Below are 24,175 nucleotides of genomic sequence, written 5' to 3'. Positions count from 1 at the left end.
CCTCCCCCAGAGGTGCTGGCACTGCCCAGGCTCCCCAGGGAATGGGCACAGCCCCAGAGCTCCAGTTTGGACACCAGGGATGCCCCGGTGGGATTGTGCAGGGACAGGGGCTGGGATGGTCCCTGTGGGTCCCTCCAGCTCAGGATATTCTGGGATTGAATGGCAGCTGTCATGACACAGGCTGGGTACACTTGGAATCCCACAGTGGTTTGGGTTAAAGAGACCTCAAAGCCCCCCCAGAGCCCCCCTGCCATGGCAGGGACACCTCCCACTGTCCCAGTGTCCAGCCTGGCCTTGGGCACTGCCAGGGATCCAGGGGCAGCCACAGCTGCTTTGGAATTCCAGCCCAACATCCCACCCATCCCTGCTCACCTTCATCTCAAAGCCTTCACCTGGGCTTTGGAGTTTCCAGAGATGGCTGCAGAACTGCAGAGTTTTGCTTTGGGAAATACAGATTTTTGAGAACCTATAAAGGAGTATGGGAAACACAGTGTAGCAGCTATGAATTAGAAACCCTGTGTGTATTAATGCTGAGTCCTTTCCCCTGCTGTTTGCAGACTCTGAGATGAGGGCAGTGTACCTGAGCTCGGTGCTCAGCCCCGCCCTGGGCAGCAGCTACAGGATGGTCCAGCGGCACTTCAACCCCTCAGACATTTTCTCCCAGGTGGGAAGAAAGACTCTCCTGTCCTTGGGGAGTTCCCTGGGGGGACGACTGGGAGGTTCTTGGCCTGCCTTGAGCAGCAGTTACAGCTTTTTTTTTGGTAAATTACAAGTTCCAGCACAAAACTTCAGCCTGGAGAAGGGAAGGATCCAGGGAGAGCTCAGAGCCCCTGGCAGGGCCTGGAGGGATCCAGGAGAGCTGGAGAGGGGCTGGGGACAAGGGATGGAGGGACAGGACACAGGGAATGGGACACTGCCAGGGGCAGGGATGGATGGGATGGTGGGAATTGGGAATTCCTGGCTGGGCTGGGATTGCCAGAGCAGCTGTGGCTGCCCCTGGATCCCTGGCAGTGCCCAAGGCCAGGCTGGACACTGGGACAGTGGGAGGTGTCCCTGCCATGGCAGGGGTGGGAATGGGGGGGATTCATGCCCCTGACCCAGTATCTGTGTGTGGGGAAGGCTGGGGAAGCCAAGGGCCCTTCTGGGGCAGCTTTCCAAAACTTCCTGGGTCTCTTTTTCCCCCAGATTCCTGAACAAGACTCATCTTACGCTGAGGACAGTTTCTGTGTGGGGGATGAGGAGGAGGAGGAGGCCCCGGGTGGCTGCAGTGAGGAGGAGCTGTGTGTGAGCTTTGCTCTGCTCCCCGAGGGCAGCAGGGGCCGGTACCTGACCCGGCTCAGGAGGAGGCTGCAGCAGGCAGGGGGCGGCCCTGCCCCGGGGCACAGGAGGAAACCATCCCGGATTATCGTGCCCAGCGACTCCAGCGAGGAGGAGACAGCAGGCAGCAGGGAGAAGGGCCTGGCAGCAGGGCAGGGCAGGGGGCAGCTGCCCTCAGCCCCCCCTGCACAGCACAGGGCTGGGGCAGGCACAGCTCCTCAGCACACACACGGGCTGGGCCTGGAAACTTCCCAGCCTGGGCTGCTGGATCTGCCCCAGGAGCATCCAGGCAGGAGCACACCCATCCCAGCTGGCCCTGGCTGCAGGAGCAGGGCTCTGCAGGCTGCTGCTGAGGTCAGTGCTCTGGGAAAGCAGGACCTTCCTTGTGGGACAGAACTGGGCCAGGGCTGTTCTGGGCTCTCAGCAGCAGGAGTCAGGGAGTCAGGGAATGCTTTGGGTTGGAAGGGACCCTAAAGCCCATCCCACTGCAGCCCTGCCATGGGCTGGGACACCTTCCAGAGACCAGGTTGCTCCAATCTGGCCTTGGACATTTCAGCCAGGAACCATCTCCCTTCCCTTTGCTGCTAGAAGCCTTGTACTCCAGGGTAACCTGGAGTATTTCAGGAGTGAACAAATAAAACTGGGATTAGATTCTCCCTTGGGTCTGGCAGTGATGGAGGATGGTGGATCAGTGTGGGACAGCAGTGCCCAATGATTCTTTGGGTTAGAAAATCCTGGTTCATTGAATTCTGTGCTCTCAGCACCTCCCTGAGGTTGAGCTCCTGATCTCTGTCCTTTACAGGATCCAGGTTTTGTTGAATTTGTAAGTGGAAGCTTCTGCTTTTGTCATCCAAACTCTGGGGTAATCAGCTCAGCTCAGTGGGGAGATGATAGAGGGATTAAAGTGTCAACCTGAAAGTGCTGATATTGCTAAAAAGCCTTTTATTGTCTTGATCTAAATCCCCCATATCTGTGATCTTCAACACTCACAGGTGTGCAGCTCTTCGAAGACCCAGGGGAGCAGCTCAGGCTCGGCGTGTCCTGCTGTCCCAAACCCTTCCTCAGCCCCAGCTGGGATTTCCCGAGTTCCTGGAGAGCAGAGCTGTTCCCTGGCTGGGATTTCCCGGGTTCCCGAGGATCACAGCCCCTCCCTGGCTGGGATTTCCCGGGTTCCCGAGGATCACAGCCCCTCCCTGGCTGGGATTTCCCGGGATCCCGAGGATCACAGCCCCTCCCTGGCTGGGATTTCCCGGGTTCCAGGGGATCACAGCCCCTCCCTGGCTGGGATTTCCCGGGTTCCCGAGGATCACAGCCCCTCCCTGGCTGGGATATCCCGGGTTTCCGAGGATCACAGCCCCTCCCTGGCTGGGATTTCCCGGGTTCCCGAGGATCACAGCCCCTCCCTGGCTGGGATTTCCCGGGTTCCAGGGGATCACAGCCCCTCCCTGGCTGGGATTTCCCGGGATCCCGAGGATCACAGCCCCTCCCTGGCTGGGATTTCCCGGGTTCCCGAGGATCACAGCCCCTCCCTGGCTGGAATATCCCGGGTTCCAGGGGATCCCAGCCCCTCCCTGTGCATCCTGGCCGACAGCCGGGAGATCAGCTCGGGCCCGGAGGTGATCTCCAGCCTGCGGGCCGTGCACGGGCTCCGGGTGCAGATTTGCTCCCTGGGCAGCAGCGATTACATCGTCAGCAACCGGCTGGCCGTGGACAGGCTGCTGCAGTCCGAGCTGCAGAGCCCCGGCAGCAGGAGCAGGCTCGGGCAGAGGCTGCAGCGCCTGCAGGGCACCTTCCAGAGGGTCTGTGTCATCGTGGAGACCGACAGGGTCAGGCCAGGTGCGTGCTCCAGGGTGCTCTGAGTGGGCACAGGGAATGGGACACTGCCTGAGGGCAGGGATGGATGGGAGATGGGAATTGGGATGGGATGGGATGGGATGGGATGGGATGGGATGGGATGGGATGGGATGGGATGGGATGGGATGGGATGGGATGGGATGGGATGGGATGGGATGGGATGGGATGGGATGGGATGTTCCATGTCTGGAACAAGCACAGTTTGATCCATGCACAGACATTTGTTTCAATCCAAACTCTGCACTGCAGTGATTCCAGCAGACAGTAACAGGCTCTTGCTTTCCCCTCCTCAGGAGACACATCCCGCTGTGTCCAGAGGACTCAGTACTATGATGGGGTGCTCTCAGCCTTGGTCCAGGCTGGGATAAAGATCCTCTTCAGCTCCTGCCAGCAGGAAAGTGCAGCTCTGCTGAAGGAGCTGGCCCTGCTGGAGCACAGGGAGGACGCTGCCATCCAGGTGCCCACGGAGCCGGAGGGGCACGGCCGGGAGCTCCTCAGCTTCTACCTGAGCATTCCCAACCTCAGCTACGCAGCTGCCCTCAACCTGTGCCACTCCTTCAGCTCCATCACAGCTGTGGCCAACAGGTAACACCAGCACAGCCTGCCAGGGGCTGCCAGGGCTCCAGGGCCCGGCCTTCTGCTCCTTCTCCTACCCTGGAACCAGGGAATTCCCTCCTGCACCTTTCCTGCTGGGATCACTGCTCAGGGAATTCCCTCCTGCACCTTTCCTGCTGGGATCACTGCTCAGGGAATTCCTTCCTGCACCTTTCCTGCTGGGATCACTGCTCAGGGAATTCCCTCCTGCACCTTTCCTGCTGGGATCACTGATCAGGGAATTCCTTCCTGCACCTTTCCTGCTGGGATCACTGATCAGGGAATTCCTTCCTGCACCTTTCCTGCTGGGATCACTGCTCAGGGAATTCCCTCCTGCACCTTTCCTGCTGGGATCACTGCTCAGGGAATTCCCTCCTGCACCTTTCCTGCTGGGATCACTGCTCAGGGAATTCCTTCCTGCACCTTTCCTGCTGGGATAGCTGCTCAGGGAATTCCCTCCTACACCTTTCCTGCTGGGATCACTGCTCAGGGAATTCCTTCCTGCACCTTTCCTGCTGGGATAGCTGCTCAGGGAATTCCCTCCTGCACCTTTCCTGCTGGGATCACTGCTCAGGGAATTCCTTTCTGCACCTTTCCTGCTGGGATAGCTGCTCAGGGAATTCCCTCCTGCACCTTTCCTGCTGGGATCACTGCTCAGGGAATTCCTTTCTGCACCTTTTCTGCTGGGATAGCTGCTCAGGGAGAGCCTTTCCCACTCTCTGTAGGAGCCTTTCCTGTGCCATCTCAGCTCTTTGCACATCATTCTCTCCTGCTGAGCATCCCAGGGCACTGACACGGGCTCTGCTTCAGCCCTTCCTCCCGCTGCTCCTCCCTCTCTTTCCCTCTGGCATTCCCTGTGTTCACTGCTCAGGTGTGCTGCCAGCCTCGGGCACCTGTGCAGAGGTGACTGCAGCAGCTCCTGGTGCTGCCCCAGCCCGGTTCTGCCCCACCCCGGTTCTGCCCCAGCCCAGCTCTGCCCCATCCCGGTTCTATCCCTCCCCGCCCCGGTTCTATCCCGTCCCCGCTCCGGTTCTATCCCGCCCCGGTTCTATCCCGTCCCCGCCCCGGTTCTATCCCTCCCCACCCCGGTTCTGCCCCGCCCCGGTTCTATCCCTCCCCGCCCCGGTTCTATCCCGCTCCGGTTCTATCCCGCCCCGCCCCGGTTCTATCCCCGCCCCGGTTCTATCCCGCCCCGGTTCTATCCCGCCCCGGTTCTATCCCGTCCCCGCTCCGGTTCTATCCCGTCCCCGCTCCGGTTCTATCCCTCCCCACCCCGGTTCTGCCCCAGCCCGGTTCTATCGTTCCCCGTCCCGGTTCTATCCCGTCCCCGCTCCGGTTCTATCCCGCCCCGGTTCTATCCCTGCCCCGGTTCTATCCCGTCCCCGCTCCGGTTCTATCCCGCCCCGGTTCTATCCCGTCCCTCTCTCGCAGCTCGCTGCCGTCGCTGGCGGCGGGGGCGCGGCTCAGCCGGCCCCAGGCCGAGGAGCTCCGGCGGTTCCTGCGGCACCACTTCGACCTCCAGCTGCTGCCTCAGGCCGCGCCCGCCAAGGGCAAGAGCTGAGCTCGGCACTGCGGGGCCTGCACTGCACTTTACCCGCTCGGGATTGGATGTAAATTATGGAAATAAACATTTGTACATATAACTATGTCAAACCTCGGGCCGCGGGAGCTGCGCAGGGTCCCCGGGCCGGGGGATCCTCCCGAATTCCTGTAAAGGCACAATAATGGCTCGAGTAGCGCGGCGGAGCTTTGGGGAGCGATGGCAGCACTGACCGCAGCACTGACCGCAGCACTGACCGCCCCGTGTCTGCAGGCTCAAGGGCACGGCCGGGTGTTCATGTTCCCGGACAGGGAGGGGGTCCCGGGGGTCCCGGGCAGCGCCTCCCCCGCTCCTCGGTGCCTCTGCCCGGCTCAGGGCCCGGAGCTTTCCCAGCCTCTGCTGCCCCCGGCTGGAAAAGGATCGGGATCGGCATCGGGATCGGCATTCCCGCCCCTTCGGCAGCAGCGCTGCCCGGGGAGAGGCTGGACAGGGAGAGATCCTGGGACAGGGAGAGATCAGTCCTGGGACAGGGGCTGGGACAGGGAGGAATCAATCCTGGAACAGGAGCTGTCCTGGGCAGCTGGGGGCAGCTGCTCCACGGCTGGAACCCTCTGGAGCCAGGTGGGAGAGCTGGGAATGTTCCACTGGAGAGAAGGATCCAGGGAGAGCTCAGAGCCCCTGGCAGGGCCTGGAGGGATCCAGGAGAGCTGGAGAGAGACTGGGGACAAGGGATGGAGGGACAGGACACAGGGAATGGGACACTGCCAGGGGCAGGGATGGATGGGATATTGGGAATTGGGAATTCCTGGCTGGGCTGGGATTGCCAGAGCAGCTGTGGCTGCCCCTGGATCCCTGGCAGTGCCCAAGGCCAGGCTGGACATTGGGGTTGGAGCAGCTGGGACAGGGTGGCAGGGGTGGCTCTGGGGGGGGGATTTAAGGTCCCTTCCCACCCAAACCATTCTGGGATTCCAAACCAAGAGGATGAAGCCTTGCAGGCACCATTCCAAGCTGGACAGCTCCTGGATTCTGCAACCCCACCACAGGTCTGAGTAATCATTGAGTAAAAAACAAAGGTTGTCCTTGTTTATTACAAAAGGGAAATGTAACAATTCAAGCTCTCTCTAGAGTAAATTAAAAAGTAATTTCAGTTCCTTCCAGCCTGCACCTGCGTTTATTACAGACAGCCCAGAAGATATTTTAGCTAAAATGAATCAGAACTTGCCAGTCAGTTATGTACATTCCTGCTTCGAAGGGGAAAGGAGACAGAGGAGGAGCCTGGACATGGAAGTGCCACTTTGTACACATGGAAAAGCCAAGCATTGCTGGCAGGGGGGCTGGGGTTAAAGCACATAAAACCACAGCAGGGCAGCTTTTCCAAACTGAATTCATCATCCCAGCATTCCCTCCCAGAGGGGCAGCAGAACCCTCCTGCTCTCAACAGGAAGTGCTGAACAACTCCCACGAAGTCCATCAGATGGAAAAGTAGAAATCCTCCTGCTCCTCACTGGACGAGTCTGGAGCCTCAGCTGTGAAGAGCTTCCCCACCACCTGGGCTGGGGACACTCCTGCAATGCAAACAGGGATCAGAGGGGCTGAGGGGGTCAGAGAGCAAAGGGCTGCTGGGCACAGCTCGTGGTGCTGGAGGATGGGAAGGAGCTGATGAGGAGCTCAGTACTCACTCTTGGTTCTGCAGGAGGCCGGCGTCCCCAGCGCCGCCGCCGCCTGAGGGGAGAGGGAGGGAGGGAAAGGCTCAGCCAGGGCTGGCACCAGCTCAGGGCCCCCATGGCCCACAGCTCCCACAAGTGCTTTCCCTGAACCACAGGCACAAGCTGCTCCTGGGATCCCAGGGCTTCATGGGAAAGCCAGAGGAGCTGCAGAGCCCGGGAGAGTGGAACAATCAATACCTAAACGCAGGAGCTGGGACACAAAGTGACTTATGGTCACTTAGGAGCTGGACTGGATGATCCTTGTGGGGCCCTTATGGGTACCTCAGGATATTTTATGGCTCTATGGTTATTGTTCCTTTTCCCACTGTTCAGGAGAATTTAACAAGATCATGGAATCCCAAAGATCATGGAATTCCAGAGCAATGGAGTTAATCCTGACAATACAGAGCTCCCTTCTGGCAAAGGAACTCCTCCCCTGAGCAGCAGATCCCAAAGCCAGGAGGGCTCCCATTTCCCATGCAGTGCCACAGCAGGGGCTGAGATGGCAGGAGTGGCTCAGGTGGGGTGGGCAGTGCCCAGGAGAGCAGCATTACCGATTTCTTGGTGACCTTGTCCCAGGTGCCTCGGCTGCCCCGCGTGTTCTTCTGCATGCGGAACATGTGCCGGTCGTAGTCCTTCCTGGGGAGAGAGGGGCAGGGGCTGCAGGGACCCTGGGGGGCTGCAGGGACCCTGGGGGGCTGCAGGGACCCTGGGGGGCTGCCAGGGACCCTGGGGGGCTGCAGGGACCCTGGGGGGCTGCAGGGACCCTGGGGGGCTGCCAGGGACCCTGGGGGCTGCAGGGCTGGGGCTGCAGGGAGCCTGGGGAGCTGCCAGGGACCCTGGGGGGCTGCCAGGGACCCCGGGGGGCTGCCAGGGACCCACAGGGAAGGTGCAGGGCCAGGAGGAGCTGGGCTGGATCACGGGCTGCAGATCCCAGGGCAGGGATCACACAAAGCCTCATCCCTGTCCCAGGGCCAGCCCAAGCCCATCAAAGCCCCACTGGCTCCAGGCTCCCAGATGGCTCCAGCTCCCTGAGCAGAGCAGGACTGAAGGCTCTGCTGAGGCTGAAGCCCAAGCCAGGCCCAGTCCCAGGACAGGGAGCAGGAGCTGCTGGCATTGGCTCCACTGCCCACACAGAGCTGAGCAGCTCCAGCAGCACATGGAACATTCTTGTTCCTTTTCCTCTTCTGGGGGAGGAGCTTTGCCCCAGCAGGAGTGTCCCAGCTCCAAGAGGCACTGCTCTCAGGGACAAAAGGGACCTTGGGGCTATGCCAGGCTCAGAAGGCTGCTGGAGGAGCTCCTACCTGTTGATGGGGACCAGCATTCCCGGGCTGATGTGCTGACACTGCGGGGTTTTCGCCGAGGGGAGGAGCCCTGAGGAGGGCGTGAGCGGCAGCTCTGACAGGCTGAACTCCTCGGTGTCGTCGTCACAGCTCCCTCGCAGTGCTGGCAGCTGCAGAGCACCCCAGAGTGTCAGTGCCCCGAGCTGGGCTGCCCTCCCTGCCCTGCTCTGATGGCCCTGGCCCTGCTGAGGCACAGCCCCAGCCCTGGCACAGAGCTGGGCACAGGCTGGGTGCCCCTCCAGCCCTGCCCAGCACTTGCTGAGGGGTTTTGGTGCTGTCACACCAGAGAAGTCACTTCTGGTTACAGTCCCAAGCTGCCCAGGACAGCTCAGAAGGGAATTACTCAGGGGGTGCTGTCACCATTCAGAGGCTCCTCACTGCCAGTACAGCAGTGAAGGGAAGAAGCCTCTTCCCCCAGCCCCCCAGGGTGTCACTGGTGAACAGGAGCCCCTGGCACAGAGCAGCTGCTGCTGGCCCAGCTTTACCTGCACCCTCCTGCTCTGGAAGGGCGTGGCAGTGAAGACATCCTCGTGGTTGTCCTTGGGCAGCTGCTCCAGGAATTCCCTCATCTGCTGCTTCCGTTTGAGGGTGCCCACCTTGGCAGTGATCACTGCCTCCTTCTTATCTGCAGGATCTGAACAGGAATGCTCTGAGACAGCAGCCACGGGTTAAAATTCACTGCCTGCAGTCAGGGCCACAGCCCAGCCCCTCCTCTGGTGGAATCTCACAGCTGCTTTAGGATCCCTTTGAGTTCTCACCCAGTTTTTGCTCTCCAAAGCAGTTTCCCCACTCCATCTCCATGGGAGGGGCCCAGCAGAACCTCCCAGAGCCTCTGCAGGGTCACACATCAGTTCACTGTGACTGTGACACAGGGAGCAAACCCACAGGTGAGTCCCTGGGCCAGGAGGCACCAAGGCTCAAACAAAGGCTCTGCTGCTCTGAGACTCCTCCACTGAAGGAGGCTCAGGGAATGCTCAGCTCAGCCTTGTATCCATGGCAAACACCAGAGAAAGGGACTGGGCTGTGCTGACTCCACGCTGCCCTTGGGCATCCAAGGACCCAAATCCCATCTGGACAGAGCTCTGCAAGGACCTGCTGGGCCCCCAGGAGCCTCTCAGGGTGTCAAGAGCTCTTTGCCCTGAGGGGTCAAGGCCAGTGAAAGTCTTGTCCTCAATGCCAACAACTGGAAAATTCTACAAAGAGCCTTCCTCATCACCTCAGTCACTGATGACATCCTCCAGCCTGCACCTGGCTCCCTGTCACACCCAGATGTGCTCTTGTGGATTTATCCCATGGAACCACAATTGGTGAGGCTGGAAAAGCTCTCCCAGCCCCAGCACTGCCCAGGGCACCACTGCCCCACGTCCCCAAGTGCCACAAGCACAGGGCTCTTAAATCCCTCCAGGGACGAGCACTGCAACCCTCCCTGGGCACCTCCAACCCCTGAGCTCCCTTTCCATGGGGAAATTCCTCCTAAAATCCCCCTGAGCCTCCCCTGGCCCAGCCTGAGGCCGTTCCCTCTCCTCCTGTCCCTGTCCCTGTTCCCAGAGCCCGACCCCCCCAGTGTCCCCTCCTGGCAGGGAGTTGTGCAGAGCCACAAGGGCCCTGAGCCTCCTTTGCTGCAGCTGAGCCCTGCCCAGCTCCTCAGGAATTCTCCATTCCCTGCCCAGCTCCTCAGGAATTCTCCATTCCCTGCCCAGCTCCTCAGGAATTCTCCATTCCCTGCCCAGCTCCTCAGGAATTCTCCATTCCCTGCCCAGCTCCTCAGGAATTCTCCATTCCCTTCCCAGCTCCCTCAGGAATTCTCCATTCCCTGCCCAGCTCCTCAGGAATTCTCCATCCCCTTCCCAGCTCCTCAGGAATTCTCCATTCCCTTCCCAGCTCCTCAGGAATTCTCCATTCCCTTCCCAGCTCCTCAGGAATTCTCCAGCCCCTGCCCAGCTCCCTCAGGAATTCTCCAGCCCCTTTCCCAGCTCTGCTCCCTTCCCTGGACACGCTCCAGCCCCTCAGTGTCTGAACCCCAATTATTTACCAACCACACCAGTTCCACAAACAAGATGCTGGTACCTTTCTGCTCACCTTTTCCTGAGGTGGTTTTCCTGGGCTGCTGTTTGGAGCCTTTCCCCTGCTGCTCCTGCAGGAACCTCTCCTGGCACTCCTGGGCCGAGCGGGACCCCACGGCCATGGCCACGTCCTGCCAGAAGCCGCTCCTGTGCTTGGGGAGCGCAGCAATGGCCCTGCCAGACAGCACAGGGACAGTGCCACAGCCTGGGAGCTCAGCCACAGCCTGCAGCCTGCCCACAGAGCACCTGAATGCCACTCAGACACTCTGGGCTCTGCCTCTATTGGCTCTGACCTCCTGCTGCCCAGAGCAGCTGTGGCTGCCCCTGGATCCCAAGGCCAGGTTGGACATTGGGCCTGGAGCAGCTGGGACAGTGGGAGGTGTCCCTGCCATGGCAGGGGTGGCACTGGGTGGGATTTCAGGGTCCTTTAACCCAAACAATTCTGTGATCCTGTGGTGTCTTTGTGTTGATGTGGCAGAAATGTGAATTCTGTCCCATCTGTTACCCCAGCTGGGGCAGTGCCCCTGATCTCCTGGCACACATTATCTGCTCATGGGCCATCTTTAACCCAGCTGCGCAATCATCTTTATCTTCCCACAGCCCATCCTCCCTCCAGGAGATATCTCCTGTTCATGGCCACTGAGTCCCAGGGCATGACTGATAAAATTCCATCATCCCATGGGAGATGCTCCAGCCAGGGGAGGAGCCAAGCCTTTCCTACCCAGATAAAAACTGACATTTTGGACACCAAGGCACCTTCTTTCCACTGGATTCCAGAGGAAAGCCAGACCTTTGCACATCATCCCTGGAGCTTCAGAGGAAACTGCACCTTCTCCAGGAGCACTGCTCCAGCTGAACCACATCTGCCCCTGCAGGAGGATGCAGCCACCATTGAATGGGACTGTGCCAACACCCTGACTGACTGACGGGTGTCAGCTTGGATTCTGACTCTGGCAGGGCTGGGATTGTTCTGTGTAATACTGCATTGCTATTTTAATTTTCCTAGTAAAGAACTGTTATTCCTAATTCCCATATCTTTGCCTGAGAGCCCCTTCATTTCAAAATTATAATAATAATTTGTAGGGAGGGGGTTTCCATTCTCCATTTCAAAGAGAAGCTCCTGCCTTTATTGGCACACACCTGTCCTTCACACCAGGACAGTCTTGTCTTCAGAACAGGCAAATTTATTTAAGCACCTTCAGCTGACAGATGTGTCACAAGATAAATTTCCTGCTCACTTGTGCAGGTCCCCTCAGACCTGAGATCCTGCTCATCTCAAAGAGCTAAACCCAAACATGGCCATTTTACACTCCAAGTGGTTGAAGTAATTGGATGATGGATTAATTGAACGCCCTTGCAGTTAACCTGCCCTTACCAAACCTGTCATGGTTAACCTGTTATTGCAATCTGAGAGGGAACCTGCTCCCTCTCACCTGTGGCCTTCACCATATTGTACTGATGTTTCATTTGTGAAGAAAATTAACAGGGAAAAATAGCTCAAATTATTTTTAGGGAATAAAAACAGAGAAATAAGACATTAAATAGGGACTATTTTTAATGGGGAACTAAAACACAAAGGAAACCTGGGAAATGATGAATCTGAAAACCCCCAATCCAGAGCTACAACCCCTCCTAATGCCTGAGGAAAACTTTTCCCTTTGAACACAGAACGAGCCCCTACCTGTGAAGCTTCTGCAGTTCCTTCTCAGACCAGCCATCAGCTGCCCTTGGGAAGAGTTCCAGAGGTTTCTGCCCCTTTGCCCTGTGGTGCTGTGTGGGTGCTGCTGCAGTGCCTGGTGGCACCTGGGATGCTCTGGCACTGCTGTCCTTCCTGTGAAACTCCTCCTTGCTGGTGGCAGACTCGCTGTCAGGCTGCAGCAGGTGCCTGGCAGGGCTGCTGCTGCCCTGTGCCCTCCTGGCCTGGCCAGCCAGGGGGGAAGCACTGGACTCAGGTGTTTCCCCTTCAGAAGGGGGCTCAGACTCCTCACTGGACTTGGGCCCACTCAGCCTCACCAGCACATTCTGGGAGGGCTTTCCTGTCCTCTGGCCACAGGACTTGTCTGCATTGTCCGAGGAGCTTTTAGAGCCAGAGCAAGGTTTCCAGTTCTGAGACTCTGGCTTTAATACAGATTTGTTTTTCCTCTTGATCAGCAGGGGGGGGTCCTCACTGGACTGCTCCCCCTCATCCTGCTCTGGGGGTTCCTGGCTGGGGAGAGCCCTCTCCTGTCCTGGGAGCTGCTGCTTCTTGGCTGACCTGAGGGAGCTCCTGTAGCCCTGCTGGTGCATGCTCAGCTCTGCAGAGCCTGCTGCTCTCTGTGCTGCCCTCAGGGCTCTGCTGCTGTGCTTGTTCAACACCTTGGTGTTTGAGGAACTGCCCCTGGCAGGGAGCTGGGATTTGGCTGCTGTGGCCCTGATTCCAGGATCATCCTCCTCCTCATCCGAGAGGAGGGGCCTGTCCCTCCTGCGGCTGCCAGCTCGGGGTCCTGCTCTGCCAGTGGCTCCTCTGTCCCCGCTCCTCCCTGCAACAGACAGAGCCAGAGCCCTCAGGGGGTGCAGGGAGGGTCCTGCTGTGCCTGAGCACAGGGATCTGCACCCCCTGCCAGAGCTTTACCTGCCAAACTACAGACTCAGAGCTGCTCTCAAGGGCTCTCCGAAACTCTACAGACTGAGCAGGCACCTCCCCAAAGCTCTGCTCGTGCTCCAGAGAGCTTTCTGCAGGGAACTGCAGCTGCTTTAAGAGAGAAACTCCTGCTTTATACTGCACGTTCTACTCAGGCTTCTATCACCACCCTAAGTCTTCTAAAACCAAATTTCTATTAAAAACTCTCTTAATAATTTTTTTGCCAACATTTTGTTTCTTTCATCCACATTAAAAGCAAAGCCAGGCCCCAGGTCACTGGACTGCTCAACTCTAAATCCCTTCATTTCAATTTCCAGAAATCCCTGTGTTCCCATTATGTAAGTAAAAAAGTGATTTACAAACACAGTTCTTGTTTGGGCTGTGAAACTCCACATGAATGCTACTCTGATGATACTTCAGAGAAAAACCAGTTAATCATAAAATATTTGAATCATTTCTTTGCATTAACAGACCCAACCCTACTTCTCCAGCACTTACACTGATTCCACTAATAACTTGAAAATAGAAGAAAATGTTTAGTTTTTACCTTTACTTTGGCTTTTTGGCATTTCCTCTGTTGCCCTTGTGTCTTCCTGTGGTTTTTTCTTCTTGGACGTGAAACTGGTCTTTCTTTTGGATTTTTCACTACCAACCATCTTCAAAATAAAACAATTGACTCTAAAGCTAATTTAATCTCCTTTTCTCCAGGCTGAGCCCTTTCCCCAGCTCCCTCAGGGGCTCCAACCCCTTCCTAGCTCTTTTCCCTTCCATGGAAATCTCCAACCCCTCAGAGTTTCTCTTGCAGTGAAGGACCCAGAACTGAGCCCAGCATTTGACAAATTCCTGTCTGGTGCAATTACCTTTCAAAAAACCCCCATTTTTTCCCCAGAAACAATTCCCCATTGTATCAGATTCTGAGACCAAGATTATCTGATAATATGGACATAGGACTATTATTTAGTGTATTTTCCAATACTTTAACCATATTTCCAAGACTTCCTCTTCAGGTGCCTCTAGGAGCTGCACCTGTCCTGCTCCCCACCTGGCCAAGGTCAATAATCCTATTTCAGCCACACTTAAGAGGCTCTTACCAGGCTGAGATAATCCACTCCCCCCCTTTCTATGGTGACATTCAGGTTCTGATCCACAAACTCCCTCTGCCCACACCAGAAGTTCAGGGGGGGTTTGACGAGGCGCCCGCTGCGCGTGTAGACCCTGCTCGAGTCCTTCCTGGAGCTGTCCTTTGGTGTTACAACTGCAAGGGAAAACAAGCCCAAACAAACAACAGTTTTGTCCCAAATACTGCATGGAAAATTCGGTTTTGCAGATTGCACAAGCAGAGAAACTATGCTGTGTTTAAGGGAAATGTAAAACATACCCAAGGTTCTTCTTTTCAAAGCATTGTGATAGAAATAACAGGACTGAAGTAAGAATCTTCACAACTTATAAAATTTACTGTGGGGAACTTTTTACTTCTACTTTGTTTAGAAGGTTATAAATACTGTGAAACTCGTTTGAGGAGGGAGAATGAAAAAGAAAAGTTGTCACATAGAACAGCTGCTCACTGAGAAATGAGAGTGAAAAATAAATAGGAAAGATGAGAGGAAAGCATAAAAGCTTTTACAGAGCTAGCAAGGAAATCTGATTCCAGCAGTAACAAACAGCACAGGGGGGTTTGGGAAAGGCCCAGTGGACAAAGAACCTCAGAAAAAGTCTGAATTAAACCCCAGAGCTGTCAGTGCCCAAGGCAGGGACTGCACTCAGCCAGACCAGGGGGCTTCTCCAGCTTTGCAGCCATTCTCTGGAAACACAGCCAGCATAATGAACCTTTCCACAACCCACTGCAGCCACCCCCAGGTGTCTTTACCAAGGGAAGGGATTGTTAAATACTCACAGGTGTTGTCATCATTCCCTGGTGATACCTCATAGGTGGAGCTCCTCAGTGCTCGTTTCTTTGCATTGCCTGCTGAGCCTCCTGCAGCTTCCAACACATCAGTTCCCCCCACAGAGTCATTCTCATTTTCTTCCCCAGTACTACTTTGTAGAGCTTGTTCTTTCCTAATGGTTTGGAGTTTGAGACAAGAAATGATAAGCACTGAGGAAGCTTTTCTTTAACAAACAGTGAAGATGTGAAGCCCTGGTTGGCAGAGCAAAGTGGCTTCATGCCCACTCTAAAACATTTCACACTCCTCTGGTGCAATATCCTCAAAAAGCAGACTCTTAATGAACACTTAGAACAATGCTAGAGAATCTCCAAAGAAATTACCTCCTCCTTTGCTCCAGGAACTCCTCCACGTGCTCCTTCCACCTCCTGGAGAAGCCAAAGGTGAATTTCTTGATGAAGCGATAGGGGAAGCCTGGGGGGCACAGGGGCATGAGCAGCTCAGCAGGGCTGGCACCCCTCAGGGGGCCAGAGAACCCCCAGAGCCTCTGAAACCCAGACACCAGAGCAAAGACCCCCACAATTCCATCCAGCACACTCCAGTCACTCTTAGGCCTAGGAAACCTCTAGAGGCTCTCTCACCCTGCTCACAAGCCTTATGCTGCTGTCTTTCCTTCTCAGAGTATTAAAATAGAAACAAACACAAGTTCTTAGCAAAGGAAGTGAAGTCAGAGAGCAGTCAGATCAGGTATTTATCAGCAGGAACCCCAGTGCTGCAGGTGAGAAGGAAACACTGAAGCCACAGGCACATCTTTGGGCCAACAGTGAAGGTGTGTTGGGTAAAAAATGGTGTAACACACCTGGGGCACACCTGTGTTAGGGGAAGCAATGCTGAGGGAAGGGCTGGAGCTGGGCCAGGGGAGGTTTAGGTTGGATTTCAGGAAAGGTTCCACCCCCAGAGGTGCTGGCACTGCCCAGGCCCCCCAGGGAATGGTGACATTCCCAAGGCTGCCAGAGCTCCAGGGGAGTTTGGACAGCAGGGATGCCCAGGCTGGGATTGTTGGGGGTCTGGGCAGGGACAGGGGCTGGGCTGGGTGATCCCTGCTGTGGGTCCCAGCTCAGGATAGTTAGTCCATGATTCCAAGCATTTATTCCACTTAAGCCACGGAGTATCTTTGTCTCCTGAGAGCTCCTGTGAGCGCTGACAAACAGCTCACTGCCAGAGGAGCACACAGCAAGGAGAACAAACCCTGTATTTCCACCTGCATGGAAATCCCATTTCCCTACACATCCCACATGCTCCAAAGCAGCTGGAACAGTCTGTCACTTGCCAGGCACTCAGGTCAGCAGCTCACCTTCCTTCCTCATGGCAGCCGAGTCTATCTTGCCCTGCAGCAGGTACACAGCCCCCGTGGAGGTTCTCACCTGGGTGTGGCTGAGGCGCTCGGTGATGGCACTGCTGTGCCACAGCAGCTGCCTCATGTCCCTGCCAGAGACACAACAGCAACACAGCAATCACTTCAGAAGGGATCCAGACTGCAATGCTGGCACTCCCTGAGGGAGCAGTGCTGATCCCTGCTGCCTGAGGGGCTCAGCTGCTGGCAGGATGTGCTCTGGGCTCGCTTTTCTGTCCTCTGCCTCTCCTGGCCCTGGGGCAGGGACAAACTGAACGTGTCCCACTGCAGTGTCACTCACAGGACAGCAGCCCAGCTGGGATGGGGCTTGGAGCAGCCTGGGGCAGTGGGAGCTGTCCCTGCCATGGCAGGGCTGGGGCTGCATGGCTCCCTCCCAGCCCAAACTGCCCACAGCTATTTGATATTTGATTTATTCCTCTGAAGCTTTCTGATCATCTCAGCACAGGACTCTGGAATGATTTCACCAGTAATTCCCTGGATGCTGGCTCTTCCCATCTGCCCACACAAAGGAATTATCTCTTCTTTGATCAAGCAGTTAGAGCTTTGCACCATTACCTGGTGTTTGGTGTTTATTTACTTTGCATTTAAATAAACTTGTTCTTACTTCCTTCTCCCTTCCACACAGATTGCTGTGTTTCCAGTCAGCACTTTAATCCTCCAGCTGCTCAGACAGATGTATTTCTGTTCAAAAGAAAAAGAAAAAAAAAAACCCAAAATAAACCATTTAGAAGTATTTATTAGCCAGCATCCCTCAGTGATCAGATCCAATTACAAAAAGCATCTTCTAAGCTACAAATCTGGAATATTGCAGGATATCTGATCCTTGGCTTAATCCTGAAGGTAACTTGGTTTAATTCAAGAAACACATCAAACACTCTTGGCCACGGTGAGGGAGAAGAGAAGAAGTTCCTTGATTTCCCCAGGGACCAAGGGAAACCCAAGCCTTGGGCAGGTGTTGGTGCCAGGCTCCCAGGGAACCCCAGGGATGCAGCACTGCTTTCCTAGGATTTATTCAGAAGGGAGGAATGCTGCACACTGCTCTCCTAGGAAAAGGTTCTGCTCCAGTCCAATGGAACAGGAGCCTGGATGACCCATAGGAAAGCCAAGCCTTTCCCCTCCCCATCAGCAGAGCACATTCCTGGATGGATCCATGCCCAGCTGGGAAAGGCCCCTCCTCCCTGAATCTGAGCAGGCAGGGCCCATGATCACACCACACTAAACCAAAACTGCTTCTTTTACACAAAAAACCCCAAACCCTGAACATCATGGAGCATGGAAAAAAAAGAAACCCTATGCATGGGAAAATTTACTGGTAAAATCTAATGGAGTAACAGTTTATTCTCTTCCAAGTGCTCCTTGCTTTTGACAAGAAAAAGAATAACTTTGAGCCATCAGCCCAGAGGAATTTCATTTCCCTAAAGGATGATTTTCTCCCACCTCTTTCTGTGCTTTGCCAGGAGGTTGATAAGTAATTCTATCCAAAAGGACCCTGGGGGATCCTGCCAGCTTCTGACTCCTTGGGATCCGGACAGGAGAGGGGAGCACGTGGCTCTGGGAGGCAGTTCCAGGATTGGTGTCTGCTGCCTCCTCCACTGCTGGAGCAGCTGCTGTCTTACTGGGCTGCAGCTCTCTCCTGTCTTCACTGAGCTCTGTACGTTTTGCTTCTCCATTTCTCCACCTTCCTTCTACCTGATCCCCATTTGCACAAGGGGGAGAGTTTATTTCCCCAGGAGTAGCCATTATATTTAGAGACATGTCTCCATCAGCATCCACTTCTACAGATTCCACCAGGAAAACATCCACATCATCCTTATCAGAGTCCACAGCCCCATTCCCTGGCTGCTCAGCACAAGCAGGCTGGACTGAAGGATTCTCCACAGCTGGGGGAGGAGGAATATTCTGCTGGGTTTGGGTTGAAGATGCTGGAGCTGCCCATTTAAAGGAAAAAACAAACAGTAACAAAAAAGAAATTAGAGATATTTAAGCAAAGAAACAGGCTGCCCAGGGGCTGGGGGGTCCCCATGCCAGGAGGGATTTAGAGCCTGTGGATGTGGCACTTGGGGACATGGGGCAGTGCTGGGGGAACAGTGGGACCTGATGGTCTCAGAGGGTTTTCCCAAGCTCAGCAATGCCCTGCTTCTGACTGGAGGACGTTTGTGATCTCCAGAGCAGCCCAGTACCTCCGTGCTGCTGCTGCAGCTGCCACTTCACCCGCAGGAAGAACTTCTGGGGGGTTTCCACCACGGGAGGCTCTGCAGGGAGCACTGCCTGGGGCTCCAGCCCAGGAACCTGAGGGCAAACTGCCTCTGGAAAACAACCAGACAAAAAAAACCCTCAAAAACCTCCTTCACTTCGGGGAAGAAAAACATTGTCACGGTGGGTGGAGGAGTGCAGGGTCAATACGACTTTTTTATATGCTTTTTATAAAAAAATAGATAAATAAAAAACCACAGAATCCCAGAAAGGTTTGGGTGAGAAAGGACCTTAAATCCCATCTTATTCCCACCCCTGCCATGGCAGGGACACTTCCCACTGTCCCAGGTGCTCCAAGCCCCAGTGTCCAACCTGGCCTTGGGATCCAGGAGCAGCCACAGCTGCTCTGGGCACCTGTGCCAGGGCTGCCCACCCTCATTGTAAAAAAGGGGCACATCCAGCTGGGTGTCAGCTGCAAATCTGCTGGATCTCACCATGCCAAGGATAATAGTAAAGAGCCAGCAGGAAGAGCCCAAAATGCCCAAATGGGATGTCAAACCCCAAGCAAGGTCCCATGAACCTTTCTCCTCTCTGCACAGACTGTATGGAATAGTTACAATAATTAGTTTGGATTTTTTCAGTTATAACCAGGTTTTGAAGGTGTTGCACGGGTAGAAATTCTGCAGGCGAACAAACCTCTCATGGAGTCACCGAGGGCGCGTGGAACTCACCTGGTCCTTGCTGGGAGCTGCCCTGGTCCCAGCCCGCGCCCGGCCAGCGCTTCCCGACCCCCGCGGGGCTCAGGATCGCATCGGGGGCCGCCCTGCGCTGCTGCTCCGCCCGCGCCTTCATCCGCTGGAAGACCTTGGCCAGCGACTCCTGCTCGGGCGGCTCCGGAGCGCGGCGCTTCGGCGGCCGCTCGATGGCGGGGCCGGGCCGGGGATCGGGGCCAGGCCTGGGCCGGGTGTCCGTGCCGGCCCCGGGCCGGGTTTCGTTGCCGGCCCCGGGCCGGGTGTCGGTGTCGGGGCCAGAACCAGGCCCGGGCCGGGGATCAGATCCAGCCCCGGGCCGGGTGTCAGGGCCAGGCCCGGGCCGGGTTTCATGGCCAGCCCGGAGCTCCGGCTCCCCGCGCTGCGGGCCCGATGCGAGGCTGCGCTGGCCCAGCAGGAGCTGCTTCAGCGGGGTGATGGTCCCCGCGGGGATGCTACTGAGCAACACGGAACGGAGCGGCGGCTCTCCCCAGAAGGGGCGGCTGTGGCGGCTGGGGGTCGTGGTGACGATGTCGCAGGTTGGGGCGCGGCTGTGGCGGCTGGGGGTCGTGGCGACGATGTCGCAGGTTGGGGCGCGGCGGGGGCGGCTGGGGGTCGTGGCGACGATGTCGCAGGTTGGGGCGCGGCGGGGGCGGCTGGGGGTCGCGGCGACGATGTCGCAGGTTGGGGCGCGGCGGTGGCGGGCGGGTCCCGGCTCCCTCATGGCCGCGCTCCCGGCCCGGCCCCGCCGCCCTCACGGCGGCCCGCGCGCAGATTCGAGCGCAGCCGCCGCGCCCGCCGATTGGCGGAGGAGGGCGCAACCTCGGGGCGAGAGCACCGCGCGCAGGTGCGGGGGGTGTCGAGAATCAGAGCCGTTGTCAGACGGCGGTGGGGCGGGCGGCAGCAGGCCTGGGCTATGCCGAGCTCCCCTCTGCTGGGCGCGGTGGTTCGGCCCGCCCGTGGGCCGGCTCCGCGACCGTTGGCGCTGAGGCGGGAGGGGCTGAGGCGGGGCCGGGGAGGAGCCGGGGAGGAGCCGCGCAGGAACGGCCGGAACACAATAAAGGTGTCGTGGGGCGTAGCTTTGCCTCGCCGGAGCCTTTCCGGTGTCGTGGCGGTACCGGCAGGGCAGGAGCAGAGGGCTGCGGTCAGACCGAGCGCGGCCGGCCCGGGTGAATAACGAGAGGTGCGAGGGGCCGGCCCGAGTGAAAGAGCAAAGAGCGTCGGTGCCCGCTATTAACTGATAATTAGCGGATTTAATTAGCGCTCTGCACGCTTGGCAGGCTCGGGTCCGTCCTGGCTGGAAGATTCTGCACCAGATGTTCATAGTTCAAGTGGGGAGCAGGGGAAGTTAATTGAACAATACATTAAAAACACGCTAGATGGGATGCCAGGTTAGCCAGCAGCGCGCTCTCCCTGCTGACAAACTGCCGCAGCGGGATCGGTGTGTCTGACCCTAAATGAGTCCCCGCAGGTGCGTTAAAACCCAGCTCTGGGGAATAAATTACTGCAGTGTCTGCCTGTTAATAATAAATATCTGTGCTAAAACGGAGTTTTTTTGGGGAGCTGTTTGCTGCTTTGCTTGTTGCAGTTAGGGAGGACTGTGGGCTCATTACAGCACGTACTAATCAGCAGCACAGTTAATGGGGCAGACAGGGAGCGGTGCTGCTGCTCCCAGACCTCCAGGAGCTGGGGAGAACCTCCAGGGCCAGGTGAGTGTCAGGGCAGGGACCGTGAGCTGCTCAGGAGCAGGAGGGATCTCCGGCTTTCCTCTCCTGGCACTGGCCCTGCCCTTGGCTCCTGTGCTGCTGGAGCCTCCCAGGGAAGCAATGCGGCTGGAGAACGTGGAGGAGTTACAGCAGGGATAACAAAGACAAGCTGTGTTTGGGTGTTACATCAGTTAAATGTCTGGTTGTGATTTCTGGTGCACTGGCTTCTTTTGGTTAACTTGTCTTTACAAAGCACAAAAAAAACCCCATTCAATCCATTATTTCCTCCTTATATTTAATGATATCTTAGTGCTCTCATAGCTTCTTAACTCCTTATCTGCTCAGCTTTTGCCTAAATTATCAAAAGCAAAAAAAAAAAAGTTTTTCTCCATTTACTCACAGAAGCCACCACTGTGCTTCCTTTTAGGAATAAAAAAAGAGTCCACAGGAGGTCAAGTGAGGGGAAATTCCTTCTTTCCAGGATCAAATGTGTGTGTGAGATTTGGGAGTGGAGTTGATACAAGTGTAAGAATTCCTAAGATTTTTCAGCATGGCTGAGCAGATCCCCTCCTGTTTGTGTGACCAGATGCCAGAGGAGGTTCCCAAATGGAATTTCAGACTGGTTTGGGTTAAAGGGACTTCAAATCCCCCCCAGTGCCACTCCTGCCATGGCAGGGACACCTCCCACTGTCCCAGGTGCTCCAATCCCAATGTCCAGCCTGGCCTTGGACATTCCAGGGATCCAGGGGCAGCCACAGCTGCTCTGGGAATTCCAGCCCAGCCAGAAATTCCCAATTCCCAACATCCCATCTAAATTTCCCCTCTAGCAGAAATATTTTTTTTCCATAAATAGCATTTCTTGAGTAATTTTAAGCTTGTTTGCTATTTGTTCCACAAAGAAAGAGATCAGGTCTGTTATTCAGAGAAGAAACACCCCAAACTCAGAGAGAAACTGGTGCAGAAGCAGCAGCAGTGCCTGGCTCAGTGCTTCCAGCTGGGACAGGCTGGGATTGTTCTCCAGGGACAAGCAGGGAAAGGAGAGAATCAGGGGTAAAGAGCAGGGCCAGCAGAGCCAGGGGTTTTTTTTTCCCAGTTTAACCCCTCACTACAGCTCTCACTGAGGTGCCTGGGATGTACAATCCACACCACAGATTTGTGGGGGTGTATTTCTGCAGCTGCTGATCCACCCAAGGCAGGACACTGCAGCTGCAGCTCCACTGGGGACTAGAGGCAGAAGGCTGGAAGGAGAGCTTGGAAAACTCTTTACAATGCAATCATCATCTCTGTGCCATGGTTAATTCTTTTATTTCCATAAAGATTTTGATTGGCATCAAACAGAAGCAGCAGGACTCCCAGTTTTAGATCCTTTCTGGTAACAGCTGAGATCCACATGGATGAATCCCAAAAAATTCCATTTTTCTTCTTTTAAACTGACAGCACAAGCAGCTGATGAGGCTGAGAAGTCACTTAGAGGCCAAGCTAAATTTGCATTTATTGTCTCCGATAAATTTGCATTTATTGTCTCTGACCCAGAACCCACACTCAACAAAAATCAAATTAACTATTTTATCTCAAAAGCTTTTCTTGCTTAGTCTGGACTGGAGCTTTGTCTGGGTTTGGAGCTTTGCCTTTTGGAGCAGGAGGAATTCTCTGTCCTCCTAGTGAGCATCTTCCCCTGCATCTCCTCAGAATGAGAATTTCCAGTTTGGTTGTTAATTACAATTCTGGCTGAGAGGTTTCTATGGGGCATTCAGGTGTAGTTTTTTTTTTTAAATCCAATCACCATCCTGGTAATTAACCTGCCATCCCAAACTCCCTCACTGTCCTTGTGTTGCCTGGCTGGTCTGTCCCATTAAACATTCTGGAGCTTTTGGGGGCTGCTCACAAATCTTGTGAAAATTGTCTGTGACAAGCTCAGATAGTGGTCAGTTAATAATCTCATTGAAACAGTGATTGAATAGAAAATATTTAGTTGCCATCATCAAAAATGAATATTCCCCTCAGCATCTTTACAAGCACAAAAGATAAATATTTGTTTTATGCATTCTCTAAGAGCTGCTATATTGATTCCCAATAACAGATCCAAGCTGTTACAATCATTCACCCTGTTATTATTTTAAAATATCATTGTTGTCCTTTTCCTTCTTGGTAAAATGGGGTTTTTTTTACTCATCTCTGTAACTTTCCCTGTGTTTTGAGTGGTTTTGTTAAGTGAGTAATCTCCATTGGTTGCAAGGCTGATTCTTATTTAAAGGCAGGTTTATTGTGCCTGTTATTAATACTCAGCACATTGTGAGGATGGAGTTCAGTTCCTTCCCAGGAGCTGGGGTTCAGCTACCAGAGGCTGACATCATTCCCCTGCAAGGTGAGATGTCCTCCCAGTGCCATAACCTGCCCCAAGATTTGGCAAGGAGTTATGCAGAAGTAACAAAGGAAATAAAAAGTTCTTGTGGCTCTAAGTAGGGCTGTTTTAAAGAGGATTTTTCTCTGGTGGTCATTTCCCAGCAGTGAATTTGTACTGTTTCCATTCATGGAAGAGAAATCACCTCAGAAATAACAAACAGATCAAACTTGTGCATCTGAGCAAGGCCTGAGCTAAAGTTATTTAAAATAGGACAGAGCTTAAGGCAGAGCCCTCTGCTTTTCCTGTTTTTGTTTTCTTCACCAAGGCCTAAGCCACTGCTGGAAGGACTCCCTGTGTAATTCTCTGCTAACTGCAAATGGGAAAAGGAAATGTTCCCCTCAGTTCTTTAAACCAAGAGCTGGTAATTTCATTCTCTCCTGGAGTGTTACTCCAGTGGTGATGAGATTTAGCCTAATCTGCATTAATGCTGCCTTTTAGCACTGGTTGAGGAAGGAGCCCAAAACCCCACCTGGAGCTCCACTGGGCTGTTCTGGAACAGGCACAGAGCTGGAGATCCATCCTTTATAGGGAATAATAAATGTTAATGCACTCCTTAGCATTTCAATGTCATCATTAAATATTCCAGAGCCTTATTAATTGAATGTTTTATATTCCTGCAAATGGCCTTGATCCTCACAATGGCATACTAATTCCAGGGGAAGGGAGAGGGAACATGCTCAGATTCCTGCAGGGAGGCCCTGAAAGGAGGTTTTAAAGTGGCTGCATTCATGGGCTCTTGGGCCAGTTACTGTGCAAGGAGCAGGGATGTGGGGGCACTGTGGCTGTGTT

At 55.1% G+C, this 24,175-nt stretch overlaps 2 protein-coding genes and 1 long non-coding RNA gene across 5 annotated transcripts in view; 2 read left to right on the top strand and 1 right to left on the bottom strand.

The window, feature by feature from the left end:
• Positions 1 to 6,366, top strand: part of FANCM (FA complementation group M) — a 59,779-nt gene extending 53,413 nt beyond the window's left edge. Inside the window, exons 19-23 of the mRNA XM_056493770.1 lie at positions 558 to 664; positions 1,186 to 1,671; positions 2,310 to 3,153; positions 3,465 to 3,756; positions 5,197 to 6,366. Of these exons, the coding sequence (XP_056349745.1) occupies positions 558 to 664; positions 1,186 to 1,671; positions 2,310 to 3,153; positions 3,465 to 3,756; positions 5,197 to 5,326 (1,859 nt within the window). The 3' untranslated portion in view covers positions 5,327 to 6,366. The remainder of the gene's footprint in view (positions 1 to 557; positions 665 to 1,185; positions 1,672 to 2,309; positions 3,154 to 3,464; positions 3,757 to 5,196) is intronic.
• A 162-nt stretch (positions 6,367 to 6,528) lies between these two features.
• On the bottom strand, positions 6,529 to 20,215 carry MIS18BP1 (MIS18 binding protein 1). 3 transcript variants are annotated; one of them, XM_056493762.1, is made up of 16 exons: positions 19,259 to 20,215; positions 18,515 to 18,640; positions 17,772 to 18,262; positions 16,939 to 17,015; positions 16,275 to 16,405; positions 15,304 to 15,394; positions 14,932 to 15,095; positions 14,129 to 14,292; positions 13,585 to 13,693; positions 12,099 to 12,936; positions 10,422 to 10,591; positions 8,840 to 8,988; positions 8,316 to 8,464; positions 7,566 to 7,650; positions 6,985 to 7,027; positions 6,529 to 6,870 (listed from the first exon to the last, which is right to left on the bottom strand). In XM_056493762.1, the coding sequence occupies exons 1-16, from the start codon at positions 19,998 to 20,000 to the stop codon at positions 6,776 to 6,778; spliced, it is 3,624 nt and encodes a 1,207-aa protein (XP_056349737.1). In that variant the 5' UTR covers positions 20,001 to 20,215; the 3' UTR covers positions 6,529 to 6,775. The 3 variants fall into 3 exon arrangements, 1 of the variants encoding a protein (XP_056349737.1); XR_008840681.1 differs by having other exon boundaries at positions 6,815 to 6,870; positions 6,985 to 7,650; XR_008840682.1 differs by having other exon boundaries at positions 6,815 to 6,870; positions 6,985 to 7,650; positions 18,515 to 18,634.
• Positions 20,216 to 20,500: 285 nt separating this feature from the next.
• Positions 20,501 to 23,928, top strand: LOC130253914 (uncharacterized). The gene is made up of 3 exons (XR_008840629.1): positions 20,501 to 20,747; positions 22,561 to 22,643; positions 23,652 to 23,928. It is a non-coding gene; the product is annotated as an uncharacterized LOC130253914 (long non-coding RNA).
• The last annotated feature ends 247 nt before the right edge of the window (positions 23,929 to 24,175 follow it).

This window comes from Oenanthe melanoleuca, chromosome 5 (genome assembly GCF_029582105.1).
Source record: "Oenanthe melanoleuca isolate GR-GAL-2019-014 chromosome 5, OMel1.0, whole genome shotgun sequence".
NCBI classification, from domain to species: domain Eukaryota; kingdom Metazoa; phylum Chordata; class Aves; order Passeriformes; family Muscicapidae; genus Oenanthe; species Oenanthe melanoleuca.
Note: the sequence above shows the minus strand (reverse complement) of the source record. Positions and strands in the feature narration are given on the sequence as shown.